Below are 23,563 nucleotides of genomic sequence, written 5' to 3'. Positions count from 1 at the left end.
CTCTTAGACTATTTCTTATATACAAAACAAAACACTAATGGCTGGAAATATGTTGACAAACATATCATCATCATAATTATTGCTATAAATTATTTGACAAGTAAGACCCTCAATTTGTCATGCTCAAGATGATAAGGTATGTTTACATGCAAAACCTGAGTATAAATTTAAAGGCCTACATTTAATTAACCTTGTACCCTGCCCCTTTTTTTTTTTTTTTTTTTTTTTTTTTTTTTTTTTTTTTTTAAAAAAAAACCTCCTAAGTTTAGCTGCAAAAATGAACTCTCATATTGCTCTTCTTTTTTCTCATCTTGTTATATTTCTGATTTTCGCCGCTATTTCTGCTTATGATGGTGGTAACGAGACCGATTATCAGGCTTTATTGAAGTTCAAGTCAATGATTACAAACAAAGGTCTAAGCTCATGGAACGCTTCCTTTCATTTCTGTGATTGGAGTGGTGTTTCATGTGGGAAGCAGAATAAAAGAGTCACTGCTCTAGTATTGGAGTCGCAAGGACTAGAAGGGTCGTTGTCTCCTTATGTAGGGAACCTCAGCTTCCTTCATGTGTTTTCTCTCAGGAACAACAACATTCAAGGAATGATCCCTCATGAAATCGGTCGTCTCTCCAGGCTACGCTTCCTCTATCTTGGCTATAACAAAATCAGCGGAGTCATTCCAGCTAACTTGTCTCATTGTTCTAACCTTAAAGATCTTAGACTTAATAATAACAACCTAGTTGGAAGCATACCTAAAGGGATCGGTCTCCTCTTAAAACTAACTTTTATGGTAGTTCAATATTAACAACTTAACAGGTGGAATCCCACCTTTCTTGGGGAATATAACATCAATGAAAGTGTTCTCCGCTAATGACAATCCATTTGGTGGGAGCATTCCAGACACCTTAGGCCATTGGAAAAGCTTGATAGAAATTGATTGTGGTGGTTATAACTTATCTGGAATCATCCCTCAATCCATCTATAACCTCTCACTCTTAACTTATTTTTCCTTGCCTGAAAATCAGCTTATTGGTACTCTTCCCTTAGTCACAATGCTCCCTTATCTTGTGTACCTTCAGTTATGGGGTAACCAACTTACTGGACCTCTTCCGCGCTGGATATCTAATTGTTCCAAATTACAACATCTTGAAGTGACTGCCAACTATTTTAGCGGGAAGTTGACTATCGACTTTGCAAAATTGAAGGATATCTATCAAATATCCTTAGGTGTTAACACCTTTGGATTCGGAGAAACTGATGATATGAAGTTTATTGATACCTTGATAAATTGCAGCAGACTAGATGTGTTGCTTCTTGATGATTGCAAGTTTCAAGGAGCGTTGCCCACATCAATTGGTAATCTTTCTGACCAACTCAGTTTTCTACATTTAGGACGAAATCATTTCTCTGGAAACCTCCCTTCAAGTATAGGTAATCTAGTTGGCCGAACAAATTAGTTTTGGGAGAAAACCGATTTACTGGAATAATCCCCTCCACCATTGGTAAGCTTCAAAATCTACAAGAAGCTTATCTATACGATAACCAATTTTCAGGGCCAATTCCAGATGCCATCGGGAACTTATCATCACTGACTAAACTTTGGTTGAATTCTAACAAGTTGGAATGGCATATCCCATCACTCCTTGGAAATTGTCATAACTTATCGATGTTATACCTTGATCACAATGAATTCAGTGGCCCAATACCTAAACAACTTCATCAAATTCCAGCTCTAACCATAGCATTAAATCTTTCTCAAAATAACCTGATAAGCCTAACTAATCCTATAGTGCTTTTAGTTTCTAAAGAGTTATTCTGTTATCTTTTTGGCTATAGGGGTACTTTGGTCCTTTTAGTATTATGGCTGTTATTGGCTGTTTTGTTAGTGGGAACAACACCTGATTTATATTGGCTGTTATTCCCTTTTATGCTTTTCTTTAGTAGTATATATAGTAGTTAGTAGTATGAGGAAGGTAGCTAAGAATTAATCTGTAAAGAACTTTGTTCTTCTTGGAGAGACCATTCCTCTCGAATGAATGGAAATCTATCTTTAATTTTCTTGTATTATTGAGTGGTTTTGTTCGTGTGAATCTGTTGGAATGTCTGGGGTATATGATAGATTCAACAAGGATCTATCACAACCTGTTTGGGTCGCTCCCAATAGAGGTCGGCGAACTCAAGATGTTGAGTTCTCTGGATTTATCTCATAATAATTTATCCGGTAACATTCCTAGTAGCCTTGGTGGTTGCACTAGTCTCGTATTCTTAAACCTCAGAGGCAACTTATTTCAAGGCATGGTACCATCTTCATTAAGTTCCATGAGAGGAGTTTCAACGCTCGATCTTTCTCACAATAATTTATCGGGAAAAATTCCTCAATTCTTGGAACAGTTGACCTTATTAGAATATGTAGACCTATCCTTTAATGATTTCGAGGGTGAAGTACCGGTGATAGGAGTGTTTGCTAATGAAAGTGCATTCTCTGTTTTGGGAAATAGGAGGTTTTGTGGTGGCTTGCCTGAACTTGAGTTGCCCAAATGCAGGGAGACACATGATAAACATAAAAAAAGGTTTCCTTTGTTCGTCATACTCATTCTGGTCACATCCACACTTTTCACTATATTATGTTTTGTATATGTTTGGTGTAAGAAAAGGAAGAGTCAACCATCTCAATTGTCAAGGAACGAACAGTTCATGAAAGTATCATATGCTCAACTTCTAAAGGCTACCAACGGCTTCTCCCAAGCCAATTTGATTGGCGAGGGTGGGTTTGGCTCTGTTTATAAAGGAGTCCTTGATGATACAACTGTTGCAGTCAAAGTTGTTCATCAGCAAAACCGAGGTGCCCACAGAAGCTTTATAGCGGAGTGTGAAGCATGGCGGAACATTCGACACCGGAATCTGTTGAAGATAATAACTTCATGTTCAAGTGTTGACTTTCAAGGCAATCACTTAAAAGCTTTGGTATACGAGTTCATGCCCAATGGGAGTTTACATGACTGGTTGCATTCAAGTTCAAGTACATCCAGGCTAAACCTTCTTCAAAGAATAAAAATCCTCCTTGATGTTGCATCTGCACTTGATTATCTTCACAATCACTGCCAGCCATCCATCCTTCACTGTGACCTGAAGCCTAGCAACATTCTGTTGGATGATGATATGGTGGCCCATGTTGGAGACTTTGGCTTAGCTCGATTTCTTGGAGCAAATTCAAACAAAAACAGTACAAGTGGCATTAGAGGAACGATTGGATATGCACCTACAGGTAAAGTTCATGTATGTATTCCCAGATTCTTATACTTATTTATAGTGTTACCTTTTTTAAAATAATTGCTTATAAGTTGCAGAGTATGGTGTTGGGAGCAAGATGACAAGTAGTGGAGATGTCTACAGTTTCGGAATATTATTGTTGGAGGTGATGACAGGGAAGAGGCCAACAGACAACATCTTTATTGAAGGCCTTACCCTTCATAGATTTGCATACATGGCCTTGCCAGACCATGTAACTGATGTTCTTGATGATGATCTTCTGAATTTTCTTCAAGAGGATGCAATTCCTACGATAGCAGCAGATGTAAAGAAAATAGAGGAATGCATGGCTTCAACTGTCAAACTTGGAGTATCATGCTCTGTGGATTCCCCAGCACAACGGATGAATATCGTAAATGTTGTCCATGAGTTGCAGCATATTCTGGATACACTTCAAAATAGTTGAGGTGTCTTGTTAGTCGATATTTTGGGTGTTAATTGTTAAATATGGATGTATTTGAGTATCTGATGAATCTTGTATTTTGTTGAAATAAGTTGTGAAATAAATGGAATGAAGGTATTACTTTGAGAATATGGTGGCCTTTTGAGGATAAGAATGCATAACCTACAAAATCCTTGATTTGAAGATTATCAGTGCCAATGAAGCTTTGTTTTCCCTGCCTCCTAGATAAATGAAAGCAGGGATCGATCCAGCTGTGTAAATAAATCATAATTCAAAATGAAAACTAAAACCCTTATTGCATAACAATTTACCATTTTACTTGAAAAGTCAAAACAACCAACAGATGGCATATGGCATGGCAGTAGAGCAATCAAGATAATCCATGGACATAAGTTATTAAAAAGGAAGTGATCATGTTTCCTTCTTCAGTTGTGTTCATGGACAAATCATCATCTTTATCTTTCCATTTAACTTCAATTGGTCCATCTTTCTCAGTTCTTGACACCATTAGGCACAGAAAATTTCCTCAACATATTGGAGTAATATAGTCTTCCTTTCTTATATTAGATTTTAGCAAGGGCAAAGCAGTAAGTAACCTTTCAATCTCCACATCACTAATTGTCCTGATTGCAGAACTCTGGCATTCAACTGAATAAGAGCACAAACCAATATTTGATTATTTTCTTCAAAATATTGAAGTAACATTTAACTTTCTTCTTAAGAGTGGTATACCAAGGTCCATGAATTGTATAGACCTTAAACTACAAGTCTACAAGTAGCAAGTTTTATTCATGTAGAATAGAGTTTAGGGTTTGGAGATCATAACCAGCAGAAGCTCTATGTTTCTTTAGAACAAAAGGTCACTGGCAAAGAAATGTTTGTACTCCTAACAAGGAATAGACCATGACTGTCTACAAGAATCCAGACCAAAAGTTGAAGTTAACAACAAAAATGGCATGATATAAAATGACATGAATAATGGCAATGTAGTAGTAGTAGTTAAAACAAAAAAATGGTTAACATGGTGTCCTTAAAATACTACAAGCTACTGTCAAGGAATTAAAATAACTACATATCAAGTTCAAAGGTTAGAGATTTCAAATTTTGGCTGTAGAAAGTCAAAATATGATATCTAATGGAAAAGCCTCAAGTTCATGCTAATTAGCGTGTCTATGAGATCCAACAATGAGTAATCCAACAAAATGGCACTGTTGACAATCTAATCTAAGCAATCCAGATTCGGTTATACTAAACAAAGCATCTTCAAAATCAAAGACCTAAACATTACAAATTCCCATAAACACGGAAGTTCCTTGACAGAATTGAATTGGACCGCAAAATTATTACCAATTAAGTACGCTTTTATCTCCTTCTACGTTTTCAAAGCACAAAACTACATTGGTACTAAAAAAATTTATAATAAAATCAGATACCTTATTGGTAAATAGATGTGTTTCCTTCCGGAAGCCTATTTGCATCAAACTGAGGTCAAGTATTAACCACGTATGCACGGAAATCAAACTTGGGGGCATCATATAAGCGGAGAAATTACTCACAATAAAATTCCAACACCGCAATTAGAACTCGGTGACCCTGCAAGAAATTAAACCACAGTAACATAGAGTGCATCACGTTACCATTCAACGTATTGTCAAAGAAAGTATTGTTCTTGTGCGAAAACCCTAACTTGTATATCGCATGCTACCCCGTTTGATAAAAGTCCTCAATTAATATGTACCAGTCTCTTTCCCACGATTAGATTTTGCTTAGAAAAAGAATGGGTAATTAACTTTTGCGTTTGTACTTATTTGGTCTTTTTTTTTTTATTCAATATACCATCGAACTTGTTGTTGGTGTTTACCATAGCCCTTTTGACCGGCTTTTGACCTGTGATAACCGGTCAAAGGGTTATGGTGAACACAAACAACAAGTTTGATGGTATATTGAGTACAAAAAAAAATGAAAGGGACCAAATGAGAACAAATGCAACAGTTGGTTACCTTCCTAATTCATTTTCCTTTTACTCATTTACAACAAATCCCACATCATCTCCTAGTGATATTAATGACTTTATGAGATTCATTCTTGCTTCTCTTCAAAACATAACCTACGAAAGGACATTATTCATACATGTACAACTTTATAATGCACTTGAATATTTATTAGGAGAATCTTAACTAAGTAGACACATTTCATGACTACATTTACATTTGCAATCAAATGATTTATCGTATCATCGATTCTAGACAAGTCTACAAACGAGTGAAATCACAAGTACTATGATTTTTTAGTTTACTTAGCTTTAAGATCGAACTCATGGGATTAGATACAACATCAATATGTACAATATTAAGGTGATGTGTCTACAAATCAGCATGACAAAGTTTCGAAAATGGAAAATCTGGTCCATTATCTTTAGAGTTTTTATTATAATCAACCCGTATTCTTGTTTTCTATTAACTTGTTGGTACTTTTGATGTTTGTAAAACCACCCCTTCAACTTATATTATTTCATATTAAACTAAAATGATTAAGTTCAATCCCATTTAAGTTTCCTCTATGACAATTTATACCTATAAATGTCAAATAGATCCTTTTATTAATTAGATATTAATTAAACACTTGTTAATATCAAATTAACCATTTTAAGTATATCTTTAAAATAGTAACATTTGAAGACGTCTAACCCGAGTTCATAAGTGTTTCAATTCTTCCTTCATTAAATTTTTTTTATCTTCGGAATCTCTAAGTCATTGAAGTTTAAAACTTTAGGGTCTCTTTTTTATAATAAATAAGACAAATATAGTTATATTTAGGGTTAGGGTTCCATGCTTATGGGAGGGGAGGCCAGTGATGGGTATAAACTCGTCTCCAATATAACCGCTTTCCAATTTTGACAAGATTGGTCCCTCCTTCCCTTATCTTTTCCAAAATAAATTCTAAATTTACCTTTTTAACCCCTGATTCCATAAATCTTTACAATATAACTCCATAATTTACATTTTATCCCTTGCTTCCATAATTCCTTCCACATTGAGTCCTAACTATTACCAAGCAGCCCCTATCTTCAATATTACTTACAGATTAAGTCCAAATTTTACACTTTAACCCCCGCCTTCTAAAACCATGATAGTTAACTCGTCGAGACCAACACCTTGCTATATAATTATTAATTTTAGGGTTACGATTCATTCAGTAATTTGTTTATTTATTTATTAAATAAATAGGGTGTTACACATGATTTATCCTAGACACCCATAAGAGATCAAAATCATAAAGGATGTCTACAACATCCGTAACTATTCTAGGAGTGGTAAGTAATGTTGTAACACCCAAAGTTTTAAAAGACAAGAAAGGAATGAAATCCCAAATTTTAAGGGTCGACTCGATGAGTCCAAGGAGTGACTCGGCGAGTCCGAGCGGGATTCGGGTCAAGGTGTAAGTGGCCAACTCGGCGAGTCGGCCAAGTGGACTCGGCGAGTCTGGTCTGTGCGAGAAAAACCCTAAATCCGGGACTTTGGGCACTATTTAAGCTCCTTATTCTCTCCATTAGGGTTCCTTAGAGCCCCCCTTGTTCAGAAAACGAAGCCTAAGCCTCCATTGTTGTGCATTCAAGCTTCCAACCCATTTTTGGGTGATTTGAAGGAAGAAGAAGGAGGGGAAACAGTGAAGCTTCAAGGATTTGCTTCAGATCTGGAGTTTGTGGAACCTTTCTGAAGTATTGAAGGTATTAAGTCATTTCCTTCCCTTAGATCTATTTTGGTTGTGAGTTTTGGGGCTTTTAAGCCATGATTAGCCACCCTTATGGGTTAGAAGCCGGATCTGGAGTTGCTACTTCAGATCCAAGTGTGTTATGGTCTGGAGAAGCATAAAGTATCAGACATTGAGTCGATTTTGAAACCCCTTGGCCTTAAACCCTAGTTTATGGCATATTTTGCCTAGATCTCATTCTCTACACGTAAAGTTTGCAACTTTACGTGTGGAATAGGCTTGGGAAGGGTAGATCTAAAGCTTGGAGTCCATGCATGACTCAAAAGTCCTTTGCATGTAAGGAGAACTGAAGGGACTCAGCGAGTCCTATGGGTGGACTCGGCGAGTAGCATGAAGTTGTGGAGAAACTCGACGAGTGGGATGAACAACTCGTCGAGTCGTATGAAGATTGCCTTGTACTCGGCGAGTCTGTTCTTGGACTTGGCGAGTCAGGTCGCGAAACCCCAAACCCTTCGAGTTGTGACTCGAATCAGTGAGTCGGGTGGAGACTCAGTGAGTTGGATAGGCCTGGACTCAGAAATCGGTAGACTCGGCGAGTCATGGACTGACTCAACGAGTCGAGTCGCGAATGGAAGGAATCTTATCATTTTGAACTCGGCGAGTCAGTAGGGTGACTCAGCGAGTAGGGTTGACCTGGAAGGTTGACTTTGACCAGGACTTTGACCTTGGACCAGGGTTGACTTGGTTGTCTTTCGGGGGTTAGTTAGACTCAGTGTTGCATTGATATTGGTAGTTCGGGGAGCAAGGGGAGCAGGAGTTTCGTGAGTTGTCGGGCAGCAACTAGTGAGATCATCAGCAAGTTCAGCTAGTGCAGGTGAGTTTCCCTTTGTGTGAATGGGTCTAAGGCCACAATGCCGGCCCATGTAGTTATGAGTAGAAGACTCGGGGGTTAGACCTAGGCACAGTATGCTAGTATTATTTTCAGGACGAGGTCCAGTAATAGCGGGCGGGTGCCCAAGGAATTGTTTATATGATAGTTTATACTTGTTGTCTATGTGATACATGTATGTGCCTGGTAGGGAGGTGAGTGTGGGCGAGGTCCCGTATCTCACCAGTAGCAGAGTGTGGATCGGGTTCCATATCTCATTAGTAGCAGAATAGGGGTGAGGCCCGAACTAGAACAGGAGTGAGAGTGGGCTAGGCCCGTACCTCACTACCATTAGGAGCGTGGACGGGGTCCCATGACTCATCAGTAGCAGGACATGGGCAAGGCCCGGGATAGGTGAGGCCTTAGGATAGAACCAGTTGTATGTGTTAGTTATGTGTTGTGAAATGTTTATGTGTTATTATTTGTTGACGGGCGAGGCCCTGTGACAGGCGAGGCCTAAGTAAAACAGATCTGTATTCGAGCGGGGCTCGAAGCCAGGCGGGGCCTGGAGCGGCGGGGCCGTTGTAGCGGGCGAGGCCCAAAGTAGGGGGCAAGGCCCAAGATAGTAGGCGTGGCCCAGTATGTGCAGTATGTGGTTATGCGTGGTATGTGGTAGGGTGGGGAACTCACTAAGCTTCATGCTTACGGTTTTCAGTTTTGGTTTCAGGTACTTCCGGTAGCGGAGGGAAGAGCTCGGGGTGATCGCATGGCACACACTATAGATTAAACAACCTGGGAATGTTTACTCTGATAATGAACATGTGTTTTGAAAACTTATACTCATATTATGTTTTGGAATGATGACTTTACTTTAAGTAATGATTTATTAAAAGAAATTTTTGGTCTTAAATTTTGGGTCGTTATAAATGTGCCCATACCTTTCATCGTCGATCAATACTTTAACACTCTAGGAGTGCATGACAACACATCTAATAATTTAGAAACAATCTCGAATGAAAATTAAGCTACACACAAATAAAAAGCACTTTACTTCGTTGCGCAAGTGGAACTCATCGCGGAAATTTTAATTTGCCACAACAAATCTAGCAGAGAGGACGTAGGACTTGCAAGATAGAAATGATAAGGAGGGAATAAGATATTGTATAGGCATTAACGGCGGCATATTTAGTGGTGACTAGGGATGAAAGTGAGTCTAGAACCGGAAAACACGGAAACATCAAAGTGGGTAGGGTGTAACCGGATAAAGTGGTTTTAGAACCGGGAAACCTGGATGTAACGACCCAAAATTCCATGGTAAAAATTTCATTTTTATGATAACCAACAACACTATTGTAACTTTTTTAAGACACTGAAAAACATTTCAGTTATAACAATTATCAGGGTCTAATCCCAAAGATCACATATTGCGGAAAACACGGGTGTATGCGTTGCGATCGTCCCAAGCTCTTTCATTTGAAAACTGGAGTACCTGAAACAAAATTAAAAACTGTAAGAAAAAGCTTAGTGAGTTCCTTAAATACCACATACCATACATGTCCAACGATCCATACAAGTTATACATAACCGTAAGTCATACATATCATTCATATATCATAATCAATAAAGGTGCTATACGCCGCACATACTGTTGCCATTATGCTACGAGCCGCCTCGTGGTCTTCCCTACCATGTCGGGGGCCACAACCTTAGGTCTTACAAACAAGTTTCAGGAGCCACCTCCGGGTCCTCCATGCGAACATCACAAAGACAACTAGCATACATTCTACAACTACTTAACTAATAATTGTCAGAGTTCAGATTTTAGTCTTTCATACAGTGTGCTAAGAGCTGCTTCCTGGTCTTTCATGCATAATGACAAGGGCTAACCTCCAGGTCTTCCTACAATACACAAACCGAATGGGTTGGTATTGGTGCCTTCGACCCATATAATAATGAGGAGACTCGCCTCGAATGTTGAAGTTTACTACAAGAAATTCTAGCTACTGCCCTAACGAGTTCCCAAGCTAGCAATACCAAAGCAACATCCATTTAGAAACTGAATTCCAATCCATAATCAATAATCCAAACTTGAGGTAAAATGACCATTTTACCCCTAGCCCATCAAGACTCACAACCAAGGCCCAAGCCCAAAACCAATAAGGCACAAAATTATAAGACCCATAAAAGCCCATTAATGGCCCAATTTTCCAAATTAGGCCTAACCCCATATGGGCCTTACCCAAAAGCCCAACAATTCTTGGTCCAATTATATTCCCTGATGGTCCAAAGGTCCAAGCCCATTTGCCCTCTAAAGTCCAAAACCATTGGGATCACCAAGGCCCAATACAAAATCTTGGCCCAACTAGACATGTCCAAACAAAAGCCCAAGACTCTAAGATTCCACTGTTCAAAAGCCCAACATACAACACCCAAACCCAAGCTCGAAGCCCAAGCATGAAACAAACCCATAAGCGCACTGATGCACATACGCGGGGCGTACCTCCTTAGGTACGCTCAACGTACTCGAAGATAAAGATCGGGGGCCTCAGATTAGTACGCGGGGCGTACCCTTAGATCCTCCAAACTCCTTTTGTGACTTAACCAATTAATAACTTGGTGTCTAAACTTCAAGAAAACTCAAAATAAAACTCTTAATGCATAAAGTGGGCACCTTTATGCATTTGCATGACTCAAAGAGACTTAATGACCATCTTAACCCAATAATACCCATCTTAATCCATCTAGAACATGCATGAATGGTTTCTAACCATAAAGATGGCAACTTTATGGACTTTAAAAGTTAAAACCTCATAAATGCTAAGAGTAGCAACTCAAAGCTCCTGGAGTGTTGTCCAACCACAAGATCTTACCCATGAGGTCAAAATGGGACCAAAAACCCACATAATCATAGATCTCAACTTCTAATGATCAAGATAAGAACTTTTTTACCTTCTAAGAGCTGAAAATGTAGCAAAGAGTCCAGATCCACAAGCCTTTCCTTGATTCAACACCTTGTACAAAGCTTCCACACTTTGAATACACACTAAAACCCACCAAGGATGCACATAAGAAAGCTCACAACACTCTAGGATAAAGCTACAACTCGAAATTAGGGTTTAAGACAATGGAGGATGAAAGGGAGGCTCACATCTAGAACTTAAGGTGTTTAAATAGTGAGCCAGCCCTAAAAATTAGGGTTTTGGGACTCAGCACTTTACGTTGGGCATACATCTTGATCATATGTGCATCACTAATCTAACCTTACACTAGGCATACCGAACCAAACACACGCACGCATCTTTGCATGCATGGGGTTGCCTTGCAAATAATTTCCATTAGGGACCAAATCTGCCAATAACTTCAAAATACCATAACTTCCTCATTCTAGGTCCTTTTCCAACAAACCTTATATCCATGAAAAGGTAGCGAGAATCCCTACACTACAAATAACACAACCAAGCCTTAAATCCTCCCACGCAAAACCAAAAATCTAAAAAAAGACTAAGATATCAAATTATAATTATACCCTTGGTTTCCGAAGACATAGTCAAATACTTGGATCACTCATACCATGACACCCACATCTGAAATGGGTAAAAAACTTCCTTTCCCGAAGCCCTAAGCCTCATGAAAACTAATGACTGGACCGCATCCCCAAGCAACGAAGCAAATCCAAAACTGAGTGTTACACTGGAAAAAATGGAATTTTTTGGTAATTACTTTCTACTTAGTGGGTTGAACTTTGAAAATTTTCATATTGATATCCCGATTTCGGGGGACTGTTCACTGAATCCGAACCCAAAATTGACAAAATTATAGTCTAAAATCATATACAAACTCTAAACTGCACTCTGGAAAAAAAACGCATGTCAATCGGATTTTAAACGAATGATATATATATATATATATATATATATATATATATATATATATATATATATATATATATATATATAACATTTTCACAAAATACAAAGTACAAAAACAAATAGCTGAAATGTTGAAAATTTTAAGCTTTGATATCCCGACTTTGGTGGACTGTAACTCATTGAATATTAAACAAAAAAATGACAAAATTATAGTCTAAACTCATATACAAACTCTAAACTACAAGTTGGAAAAAAACGCATTTCAATGTGACTTCAAATGAATTAGATATGAATGTCTTAATATTTTCACAAAATATAAAAAAGCTGAAAAGCTAAAAACTTCTCGACTTTGGGTGACTCTAAGTCAATGAATATAAAACTAAATGTAACGGCCATAAAATTTTAGCCAAATTAAAACATTTTAATTCATTCAAAAACCATTAAGTTCATACATCTTGTTTTCAAAATAGTTTAAACATCAGAGTATCCCCCATAACCATATCACATAAATCATAAAACATGAGGAGCAGTACGATCACGCCTTCGCCTTGCCACGATCTCCTGAAGTACCTGAAACAAAACACTGGGTCTATTGTGTGACTGGTCCGCCCGCACCGGGCCTTCAGTCCACCTGGTCCACCTTCCGAGTCTAGCCATGTACATCGAGTCTACAGTATGACTGGTCCACCCACACCAGGCCTTTAGTCGGCCTTGTCCACTCTACGAGCCTCGGCACGTCTGGTCCGCCCTCTTGGGGCCTTTAGCCTATTCGGACCGCTCGCTGAGCCTTCGGAATATCCGGTCCGCCCTGGGTATGTTGACCTACAACACAAAGCAGGACCCGCCGTGTAACACTGATTTTTCAAACAAAATTTTCGATTTTTATATAAAACATAATTCCACTAATATTCATAAAAACACCCATTTTACTTGTTCAAATAAACAGTACAAAATCCCAAGATCAACATGTAAAACTTCAAACGTGTGTGTACGGATCAAGCCGGCGCCTTCCCGCGGTCGTCACTAACACCTGAAACAAATAACATCAACACTGTAAGCACAAAGCTTAGTGAGTTCCCCAAAATACCACATAAAACACATATTAGCCACTCGAGGCTATAACTCTGTGGGTCCGTGCACCCAAACTCTGTGAACCCTCAGGTTCTAGCTCTGATAAACATGCACCACATAAATCACATATAAGTCATGCAGTACAACACATAACATACATAGCATACAAATACTCTAACACATAACTCTGGTTACCTACTCAAGGTAAAGTATAGTGAGGAGACTCACCTCGTGTGTCTCGGTAACTCGTAACCCTGAAATCACTAAACACTCGATCCGCCGAGCTGTAGTCCCCCTATAGCACAATACATCTCTAATTAACACTCTCCCAACTAGGGTTGATCACACTATAACAAATCACTCTTGGTCAACGCTGGTCAACGGTCAACTCTGACCGGACTCGGCGAGTGCACTATGGCGACTCGGCGAGTCCGTGCGCATGCACCAATTTCCCTGGAATCCTCCCTTGACACGTCGAGTATTTCCCCCAACTCGATGAGCTCCACCTGGCACGAGTTGTGGGGCCACCACGACTCAACTCGCCGAGTCTCAAGAACAACTCGGCGAGTCCAGTTTGACTCGGTCCACCTGTCCATCCTGACTCTCCCTTGACCCACTGAGTTCACCTTTCCCAACTCGGCGAGACCACTCGCTGAGTGGTCACGCAACATTCATGCTACTCGCCGAGTCTGTTCTTCGGACTCAGCGAGTCCGTGCCATGCACTGACTCAATCTTGCTCTAAAGGCCAGATCCAGTCCACTAATCCATAGATCCAGTCCCCCCATGCTTATTTAGCACGTAAAGTCACAATCTTGATGCATAAATAACCTCTACATGATCACAAATGATGATTTTGACTCTATTACTTCAACACAAGGCCAAGGACTCCATTTTCACCCATAAAGCTTGATGAGTGAGGCCCTCTGGACCTCTATGGATCCAGATCCATGGTCTCAACTCAAAGAGGGGACAAAAGGGCACCAAATCACCCCATAAATGATCATATTAAGCCCTAACTTGCATCAAGTTTCACCAAACAGGAAATGGTCCGAAAATAGTACCTCTAGAGTGATGATCCAAGCTCCAAATCCACGAAATGGCAACCTCCTTTGCTTCCTCTTGCCTAGAGCCTCCTTCTTCTTGCTAAACAACACTCACAAGGTCAAGATTTGCTCTCAATCCTTCACCAAACGCTCAAGAACTCTAGGGACACACTCTGGGGGTTGGATGAGCGCAAATGACGGCCATAAGGCCCTTTAAATAGGCCACAAACCCGGAGATTTAGGGTTTCAATACACAGCGCAGACTCGCCGAGTCCATACCTTGGACTCTCCGAGTCCAAGCGCGCACCTTCGCTCAATCCCGCGTCTCTACTCGGCGAGTCTGAGCCCCGACTCGCCGAGTCCCTCTTACAAAATAACATAATTAAACTTTCATTATACCTGGTAAAATCCGGATGTTACACGCCGCAACCCAACCCCCGTCAAACAACCATGTGCACATAAAACAATTAATCATATAACAAATCCTTAACCAGACAAACAGTCTAACAGATCATATAGCATATTAACATCCTAACCAGGGTACCGACCAAACCGACCACTAACATAGCATCATCCTATATACCAAGATACCGACCTAAACCAGGTCACTAACGTAATATTGTCCTAATTACCAGGATGCCGATCTAAACAGATCACTAAGCACATCAAACAGTACACGTACAGATATCAGACATAACTATCTCACGGATCCTCGATCATAGTAATCTCTCATAACTAAAACACGACCTAACCAGGTCACTAATATACCAATCCTAACGGATCATAAGAGCATGTTAACATACTGTCTATCCGGATACCGATTTAACATATCATAACCACATGTAGCATACTGTAACCATGATAACTACTAAAAGGTCCAACCTTGGTGCCTTAGACCCTATTGATATAGTGAGGATAACTCACCTTGCAACTGCCGAACCGAATCATGAGAGCACAATCCCGAAGCACTGCATTAAACTCCCACAACACGACTTAACTCGTCGAGTCGTCCCTCGACTCACCGATCCAAAGCTTTGACCAAAAGAGGTTAGGGCTTCACGACCAGACTCATTGAGTCCAAGAACACACTCGCCGAGTCCAAGGCAATCTTCAACAGACTCGCCGAGTTGGTCTTCCAACTCGTCGAGTCCATGTACGTGTTCATATAACTTGTCGAGTACACCCATGTGACTCGTCGAGTCTCTCCGGTTCTCAATCCATTCAGAGGCTTTTCGAGCCATGCTGAGGCTCCAATCCGTAGATCCACCCTCCTACAATCTATCCCTCACATAAAGTTGTAAACTTTACGTGAAACCAAAGAGATATAGGCCCAAAACACACTAGGGCTTGGGTTTGGGACAAAAGGGCTTCACCTACAATTCAATAACTGATGCTTTATGACTTTCTGGACCAATACAAGTCTAGATCTGAAGTAGCAACCTCAGTTCTGGACTACAAAGCCGAAGTGGATCCCAATCATACCAAAATGGCCCTAAATCTCATTCAAGAATAAATCTAAGAGCAACAAAGGAAAGGTAACAGCTCATTACCTCCAAGATGTGCCCAAAACTGCAGTAGATTCTGGATGTACACTACTTCCTTGATGCAAACCCTTTTGATCTTCAAGTTTCTTCCACTAGAACACCTCTCAAAGCTTCAATCTCCCTCCAATGGTCTTATACACATGAGTTAGGGTTTACTGGATCTCAAAGGGGGCGAAGGGAGCTGAGGGGAGGACATTAAGTCCTTTAAATAGGGTGCAAACCCTAAGATTAGGGTTTTTCTCATCCCAGCACCAACTCGTCGAGTCCAGCTTCCGACTCGGCGAGTTGGTCACTTAAATCGCGACCCAAACCCGCTCCGACTCGGCAAGTAAGCGTACCTACTCGCCGAGTCCCTTCTTCGAAATTACACTTTAAACTCTTAAATCGTACTCCTGAAATTCGGGATGTTACACTAAAAATGGTAAATTTATTGTCTAAAATCATTTAAAAACTCTAAATTATACATTGGAAAAAACCACATGTCAATCCGACTTCAAATGAATGAGATATGCATGTTTTAAACTTTTCATAGAAACCAGTTTTGACCCCTAAAAGTGGTTGCGGTTCTTAAACCCAGTTTATCCGGACCCGATGGACCTAAACTCTCATTCTTTAAACCCAAAACTGTAACCGGTTCTATATATTCTGGTTTTAACGGTTAAATTTCCAGTCCGATTCCGGTTTCGGTCCGTTTTTCCGGTTTTAAATCCCATCCCTAATGGTTACGGAACAAAAACATTGACATCATATTAGCAACTACAATTTCACAACATTAGCAATGAAAAATAATTAGTAGAAACACCAAAATATGTGTTTCGTACCAAAATTTATTTATAAAAGCATATTCTAAAAATATATTTACATCAAATTTTGGTTTATTAGTTCAATATATGCATCGAATATAATTAATTTATACTTACAAAAAGATTATTTGGAGAATTTAATTTATAAAATTAAAGACAAATTTATTTAATTATCAAAATTTACTTATAAGATTATATACAATATAAATTAATAATATGTAAGACATATAGTTGTAGCTACAACAAACATAGTTGTAATCTACTCTCTAATAAAAGAGTCTCTCTTTGACACTTCCAACTCTAATATTTTACAAAGTTAATTGACTATTTTACCCTCATTTAATTTAAATTTGGTATCCATATTAATTTCCATCAATTGTAATCTTTAAATATGTTATAATATGTTATGTTTGAATCAATCCCTACAAATAAGCAATCATTATTATGTATTTAATTTCAATTCCATAATAATACTCAATCCCTTATATCATGAATTATTTCTAGAAATTTGCATATCTTAAATCCGCAATTATTTGAGATTTTTTTGAGTCAATGTAATCAATGATAAATCAACAAGTGATCTTCTCTAAAACTGAAATTGATTACCCGTGGTTCCTATGGGTTGTAACCTAGTATTCTATATTATCATCTTGTTGTGATTTTTTTGTTTAATTAAAATTTTCTTTTTGTACCTTTTATTTAAATATTTGCCTTGTAAGTATTTTATGACACTTAAACATCATATTCAGTTATTTATTTATTTTAAAGATCTCGATGATATGTTTTGTATAAGTTCAATTTTACCTTTTATGTTTAAATATATTAACAGTTATATGTGATAATTAAAAAATATGACGAAGTAAAACTTTTGTATCTAAAACATTTAAAATGAAATGTGATTTGTTTGATTTGATCTTATTCGGCCAGATAAAATGATAACTTGTATTATACCAAAATTTAGTTGCATTTTGGTAGGAGAATTACTTTTTTTTTTTTTTTTTTTAAAGCGTTTTGTAATTGGGCGTAAAAATTATTTCATATCTTTTGTTTTTGGGTTTGAAGCTTTTGTACGTAGTCGCTGTCGACGCAACAATAATCCATAATAATTTTTACAAGTTGATAATAATTTCATTAGTTATATTTTTATTGATTGGTTTGTTATATAATAGCTCTCAGAGTGTTTCTCATCTTCCAAGCAATAGAAAAACAAACGAATTATTGCTATAAGCAAGTTTACTCAGTTTGTCTTGGTCAAGGTGATAAGAAACTTGTGGATGGCTTCTCAGCGTTTGCCTGTCACGTACGTTAACATTAACAAACTGAGTATAAATTTTAAGGCATCATCAGTTATCTTTGTACTTCCAAAAATGAATTCTCGTATTGCTTTCCTTGTTTCTTCTACTCTTGTTATTTGTCTGATAACCACCACCATTTCTGCTTTTGTTGGCGGTAATGAGACCGATTATCAGGCGTTGTTGCAGTTGAAGTCGATGATCACCCATGATCCATATGATGCTCTAAGCTCATGGAACACTTCCTTTCATTTCTGCGATTGGAGTGGTGTTTCATGTGGGAAGCAGAATAAAAGAGTCACTGCTCTAGTACTGGTATCACAAGGCCTAGAAGGCTCATTGTCTCCTCATGTAGGGAACCTCAGCTTCCTTGGTCACTTTTCTCTCTCAAACAACAGCTTTCAAGGAAGGATCCCCCATGAACTGGGTCGTCTTTCCAGGCTACGTTTCCTCTATCTTGGATCTAACAAATTCAGCGGGGCCATTCCAACCAACTTGTCTCGTTGTTCTAACATTGAAAGGCTTGGCCTTTATCAAAACAAGCTAGTTGGAAGCATACCCAAAGAGATGAGTTTCCTGACAAAACTTGCTCATATTCAAATCGATGCTAATAATTTAACAGGTGGAATCCCGCCTGACTTGGGGAATATAACATCAATGGAAGAGTTCACTGCTTCTGGCAATCCGTTGGGTGGTAGCATTCCAGACACCTTAGGCCGTTGGAGAAGCTTAACAAGTTTTTACCTTGGTGGCTGTAACTTATCTGGAACCATCCCTCATTCCATTTTTAACCTCTCACTCCTCACTAATTTTACCTTGGCTGAGAATCAGCTTACCGGTAGTCTTCCTCCAGCCGTAGGTGAAATGCTTCCGAATCTTGAGCGCCTTCAATTACGGCAAAACCAACTGACCGGACCTCTTCCACCCTCGCTATCTAACTGTTCCAAATTTCGAATTCTTGAAGTGAACTTCAACAGTTTTAGTGGGAAGTTGACAATCGATTTTGCAAAACTAAAATATATCAATTATTTACTCTTAGGTAAAAACACCTTTGGATTCGGAGAAGCTGATGATATGAAGTTTTTTGATTCTTTGAAAAACTGCAGCAGATTAACGTTGTTGTATCTTAATGATTGCCAGTTTCAAGGAGTGTTGCCCACATCAATTGGTAATCTTTCCGATCAACTCTCTCTCCTACTTTTAGGAGAAAATCATTTCTATGGAAACCTTCCTTCCGCTATAGGTAATCTAGTTGGCTTGACCCTTTTATCTTTACGAGATAACCGATTCACAGGAAAAATCCCCTCCACCATTGGTAAGCTTCAAAACCTGCAAGTTGCTTATCTATCTAACAACCAATTTTCAGGGCCAATTCCAGATGACATCGGGAACTTATCATTGTTAACTAAACTTTGGTTACAATCCAACAGATTGGAATATATTCCATCAAGTATGGGAAATTGCCATAATCTATTGGAGTTGCGCCTTGCTGACAATCAACTCAGCGGGAGAATACCTAAACAACTTGTTCAACTTTCATCTCTGACCATTATGTTAAATCTTTCTCAAAACAACTTGTTTGGGTCACTTCCCGCGGAGGTTGGCGAACTCAAGATGTTGACTTCTTTGGATTTATCACAGAATAACTTATCAGGTAACATTCCTAGTAGCCTTGCTGGTTGCACTAGCCTTTCATTTCTATCCCTCAGAGCCAACTTATTTCAAGGAATGGTTCCACAGTCATTAAGTTTCATGAGAGGAGTTATAACATTGGATCTCTCTCAGAATAATTTATCAGGCCAAATTCCTGGATTCTTGGAACGGCTGGTCTTACTAGAATATGTAAACCTATCCTTTAATGATTTGGAGGGTGAAGTACCGGTGCTAGGAGTGTTTGCCAATGCAAGTGCATTCTCTGTTTTGGGGAATACCAGGCTTTGTGGTGGCTTGCCTGAACTTGGGCTGCCCAAATGCAATGAGACTCGTGATAAACATAAAAAAAGGTTTCCTTTGTTCGTCATACTCATTCTGGTCACATCCACACTTTTCACTATATTATGTTTTGTATATGTTTGGTGTAAGAAAAGGAAGAGTCAACCATCTCAATTGTCAAGGAACGAACAGTTCATGAAAGTATCATATGCTCAACTTCTAAAGGCTACCAACGGCTTCTCCCAAGCCAATTTGATTGGCGAAGGTGGGTTCAGCTCTGTTTACAAAGGAATCCTTGATGATCATGATGATAGATGTGTTGTTGTCAAAGTTATACATCTTCAAAACCGAGGTGCTCACAGAAGCTTTACAGCGGAGTGTGAAGTGTGGCGGAGTATTCGACACCGGAATCTGTTGAAGATAATAACTTCATGTTCAAGTCTTGACTTTCAAGGCAATGATTTCAAAGCTTTGGTATATGAGTTCATGCCCAATGGGAGTTTACATGACTGGTTGCATTCAAATGTAACTAAAACTAAACTGAACCTTCTTCAAAGAATAAATATTCTCATCGATGTTGCATCTGCCCTTGATTATCTTCACAATCACTGTCTACCAGCCATCATTCACTGTGACCTGAAGCCTAGCAACATTCTGTTGGATGATGATATGGTGGCCCATGTTGGAGACTTTGGCTTAGCTCGATTTCTTGGAGCAAATTCAAACAAAAACAGTACAAGTAGCATTAGAGGAACAATTGGATATGCACCTCCAGGTAAAGTTCATGTATGTATTCCCAGATTCCTGTACTTATTTATAGTGTTACCTTTTTTAAAATAATTGCTTATAAGTTGCAGAGTATGGTGTTGGGAGCAAGATGACAAGTAGTGGAGATGTCTACAGTTTCGGAATATTATTGTTGGAGGTGATGACAGGGAAGAGGCCAACAGACAACATCTTTATTGAAGGCCTTACCCTTCATAGATTTGCATACATGGCCTTGCCAGATCATGTAACTGATGTTCTTGATGATGATCTTCTGAATTTTCTTCAAGAGGATGCAATTCCTACAATAGCAGCAGATGTAAAGAAAATAGAGGAATGCATGGCTTCAACTGTCAAACTTGGAGTATCATGCTCTGTGGATTCCCCAGCGCAACGGATGAATATCGTAAATGTTGTCCATGAGTTGCAGCATATTCTGGATACACTTCAAAATAGTTGAGGTGTCTTGTTGGTCGATATTTTGGGTGTTAATTGTTAAATATGGATGTATTTGAGTATCTGATGAATCTTGTATTTTGTTGAAATAAGTTGTGAAATAAATGGAATGAAGGTATTACTTTGAGAATATGGTGGCCTTTTGAGGATAAGAATGCATAACCTACAAAATCCTTGATTTGAAGATTATCAGTGCCAATGAAGCTTGTTTTTCCTGCAACCAAGTTATATAAAAGCAGGGATCGATCCAACTGTGTGTAAATAAATCATAATGCAAAATGAAAACTGAAACCCTTATTGCATAACAGCTTACGATTTTTACTTGGAAACTCAAAAGCCACAAACAGATGGCATTGCAGTAGAGCAGTCAGGATAAGCCATGGGCATATGTTGTAAAAATGAAGGGATCATGTTTCCTCCATCACCTGTGTTCATGGACAAATTATCAACTTTATCTTTCAATTTAACTTCAATTGGTCCATCTTTCTTGGTTTTGACACTGTTAGGTGTGGAAGATTTCCTTCAGAATATTAAAGTAATAGAGTCTTCGTTGCTTATATTAGATTTCAGCAAGGGCAAAACAGTAAGTAACCTTTCAATCAGGACATCACCAATTTTCCTGATTGCAGAACTCTGGCGTTCAACTGAATAAAAGCACAAAACAATATTTGATCATTTTCCTCAAATTATTGAAGTAATGTTTAACTTTCTTCTTAAGAGTGAGCAAGTTTCTATTCATGTAGAATACAGTTTAATTATGGTTTGGAGATCATAACCACCACAAGCTCTATGTTTCTTTAGAACAAAAAATCACTGACAAAAAAAATGCTGGTACTCTTAACAAAGAATAGACCATGATTACAAGAATCCAGACCAAAAGTTGAAGTTAACAACAAAAATGGCATGATACAAAATGACATGAATAATGGTAATGTAGTAGCTAAAACAAAAATGGCTAACATGGTGTCCTTAAAATACTACAAGCTACTGTCTTCATTGATTCTAATAGGAATTAAAATACCTACATATCAAATTCAAAGGTTGGAGGTTTCAAATTTTGACTGCAGAAAGTCAAAATATGATATCTAATTATGGAAAATCCTCAGGTTCTTGCTAATTAAAGTTTCTACGACGATGAGTAATCCAACAAAATGATACTGTTGACAATCTAATCTAAGCATTCCAGAATCGGTTATACTAAACATAGCAACTTCAAAATCAAAGACGTAAACATTACAAATTTCCATAAACGAGGAATTTCCTTGACAGAAATTGGATTGGACTACCAAATTATTACCAATTACGTATGCTTTTTATGTCCTTGTACGTTTTCAAAGCACAAAACTACATCGGTACTAAAAGAAATATAACATACCTTATTGGTAAATAGATGCGTTTCCTTCAGAAAGCCCATTTGCATCAACCTCAGGCCGAGTATTAACCACGTCTGAACGCTAGATGAATATATGCCTTTTCCCCTTCGGCTTGGGGGACATCATATAAGCGGAGAAATTGATCACAATACGGCTCGATTAAATTCCAACACCACAAGTAGAACTTGGTGCCCCTGCTAGAAATCGAACCGCAGTAACATAGAGTGCATCGCGTTGCCATTCGACCACCACTGTGAAAACCTCATCAAGTGATAAATCAGATTTTGGTTCATATAAATAGTTAGAATTTTCTTTGTAAGCATTGATTTGAACAAATGATGATACTCATTTGGTTGTTAAGGTGGAAGAGGAAGGACAGAATCCTTGATAAATAAGAGCGATAACGGAAATAAAAAAAAAAAATTAAAACATGGCTGAAAAAATGGGTGGGGCTGTTGTGTCGATCTGTCTGTCTGACGAAAAAGACAATTGATTATGGATCACTAATGTGTGGGCTACTGGGCTGTATGTTAAAAAAAAGAAAAAGAAAAAATTAGGCTTAAATTAAATATTGTAAAGCTTCTACAATATGTAATAAATAAATTTTATTAGATGTTAATTTGAAAATCTGTCATCACTTATAAAATTAAAATAAATAAATAAATAAAAATAAAAATAAAAAAACCATTTATAAATTTCAGACAATAATAAATATAAAAACGGACTTACGATAAAACTGTATTTATTTATATTTCTTTTAACAACATGAGGTTTAAATTTGTATCAAAAACCCTTCCTAGTTCCTATTTCTCTTGCACCCCGTTTCTGAGTTTATCAAAAGAAAAGAAAAGAAAGTAATGAGAGAAAAGAATAAAAATTAATAATTTTCTTAATTTTTCCCGAGTTCAATTTAACGAGAGAAAAGAAAGGAAAGGAGAACAAAATTTTCTTTTGTGTTCCCGAGTTGGAAAGAAGCGAAAGAAAAATTAATAATTTTCTTCTTTTCTCCCAAATCGGAAGGAAAGATAGGAAGGAAAATGATTCTTCCATTTCCCCTCCACTTCTTCCACTTATTTCCTTTAATGAAACTCAGGAACATCATTTTTTTTTCTTCTAATTTCCACCC

The 23,563-nt window shown here is 38.2% G+C and overlaps 1 protein-coding gene, 3 long non-coding RNA genes and 1 pseudogene across 8 annotated transcripts; 2 read left to right on the top strand and 3 right to left on the bottom strand.

The window, feature by feature from the left end:
- The first annotated feature begins 247 nt into the window (after positions 1-247).
- On the top strand, positions 248-3,781 carry LOC145032981 (receptor kinase-like protein Xa21; annotated as a pseudogene).
- Positions 2,900-4,236, bottom strand: LOC145032982 (uncharacterized). Of its 2 annotated transcripts, XR_013677253.1 has the most exons (4): positions 4,021-4,236; positions 3,831-3,930; positions 3,314-3,697; positions 2,900-3,195 (listed from the first exon to the last, which is right to left on the bottom strand). It is a non-coding gene; the product is annotated as an uncharacterized LOC145032982 (long non-coding RNA). The 2 variants fall into 2 exon arrangements; XR_013677252.1 differs by having other exon boundaries at positions 3,831-4,236.
- Positions 4,237-12,601: 8,365 nt separating this feature from the next.
- Positions 12,602-16,651, bottom strand: LOC145032980 (uncharacterized). Of its 2 annotated transcripts, XR_013677251.1 has the most exons (4): positions 14,672-16,651; positions 14,291-14,372; positions 13,457-13,523; positions 12,602-13,187 (listed from the first exon to the last, which is right to left on the bottom strand). It is a non-coding gene; the product is annotated as an uncharacterized LOC145032980 (long non-coding RNA). The 2 variants fall into 2 exon arrangements; XR_013677250.1 differs by having other exon boundaries at positions 14,291-16,651.
- Positions 16,652-17,742: 1,091 nt separating this feature from the next.
- Positions 17,743-22,853, bottom strand: LOC145032979 (uncharacterized). 2 transcript variants are annotated; one of them, XR_013677249.1, is made up of 6 exons: positions 22,440-22,851; positions 21,657-21,708; positions 21,378-21,489; positions 21,187-21,278; positions 20,670-21,053; positions 17,743-20,551 (listed from the first exon to the last, which is right to left on the bottom strand). It is a non-coding gene; the product is annotated as an uncharacterized LOC145032979 (long non-coding RNA). The 2 variants fall into 2 exon arrangements; XR_013677248.1 differs by having other exon boundaries at positions 20,670-21,278; positions 22,440-22,853.
- On the top strand, positions 17,894-21,194 carry LOC145032978 (uncharacterized). 2 transcript variants are annotated; one of them, XM_078981955.1, is made up of 2 exons: positions 17,894-20,618; positions 20,701-21,194. In XM_078981955.1, the coding sequence occupies exons 1-2, from the start codon at positions 17,894-17,896 to the stop codon at positions 21,066-21,068; spliced, it is 3,093 nt and encodes a 1,030-aa protein (XP_078838081.1). In that variant the 3' UTR covers positions 21,069-21,194. The 2 variants fall into 2 exon arrangements, with proteins under 2 accessions (XP_078838081.1, XP_078838082.1); XM_078981956.1 differs by having other exon boundaries at positions 17,894-20,629; positions 20,701-20,804.
- Positions 22,854-23,563: the final 710 nt, after the last annotated feature.

Source organism: Lactuca saligna, chromosome 2, assembly GCF_052625555.1.
Source record: "Lactuca saligna cultivar CGN05327 chromosome 2, ASM5262555v1, whole genome shotgun sequence".
NCBI lineage: Eukaryota > Viridiplantae > Streptophyta > Magnoliopsida > Asterales > Asteraceae > Lactuca > Lactuca saligna.
Note: the sequence above shows the minus strand (reverse complement) of the source record. Positions and strands in the feature narration are given on the sequence as shown.

What these genes read in the sequence shown, in the direction of transcription:
- LOC145032978 (XM_078981955.1), top strand. Translation starts at nt 17,894, where the DNA reads ATGGCTTCTCAGCGTTTGCCTGTCACGTACGTTAACATTAACAAACTG. An exon ending in AATTGGATATGCACCTCCAG is followed by an intron (nt 20,619 to 20,700) that starts GTAAAGTTCATG and finishes TATAAGTTGCAG; the next exon opens with AGTATGGTGTTGGGAGCAAG.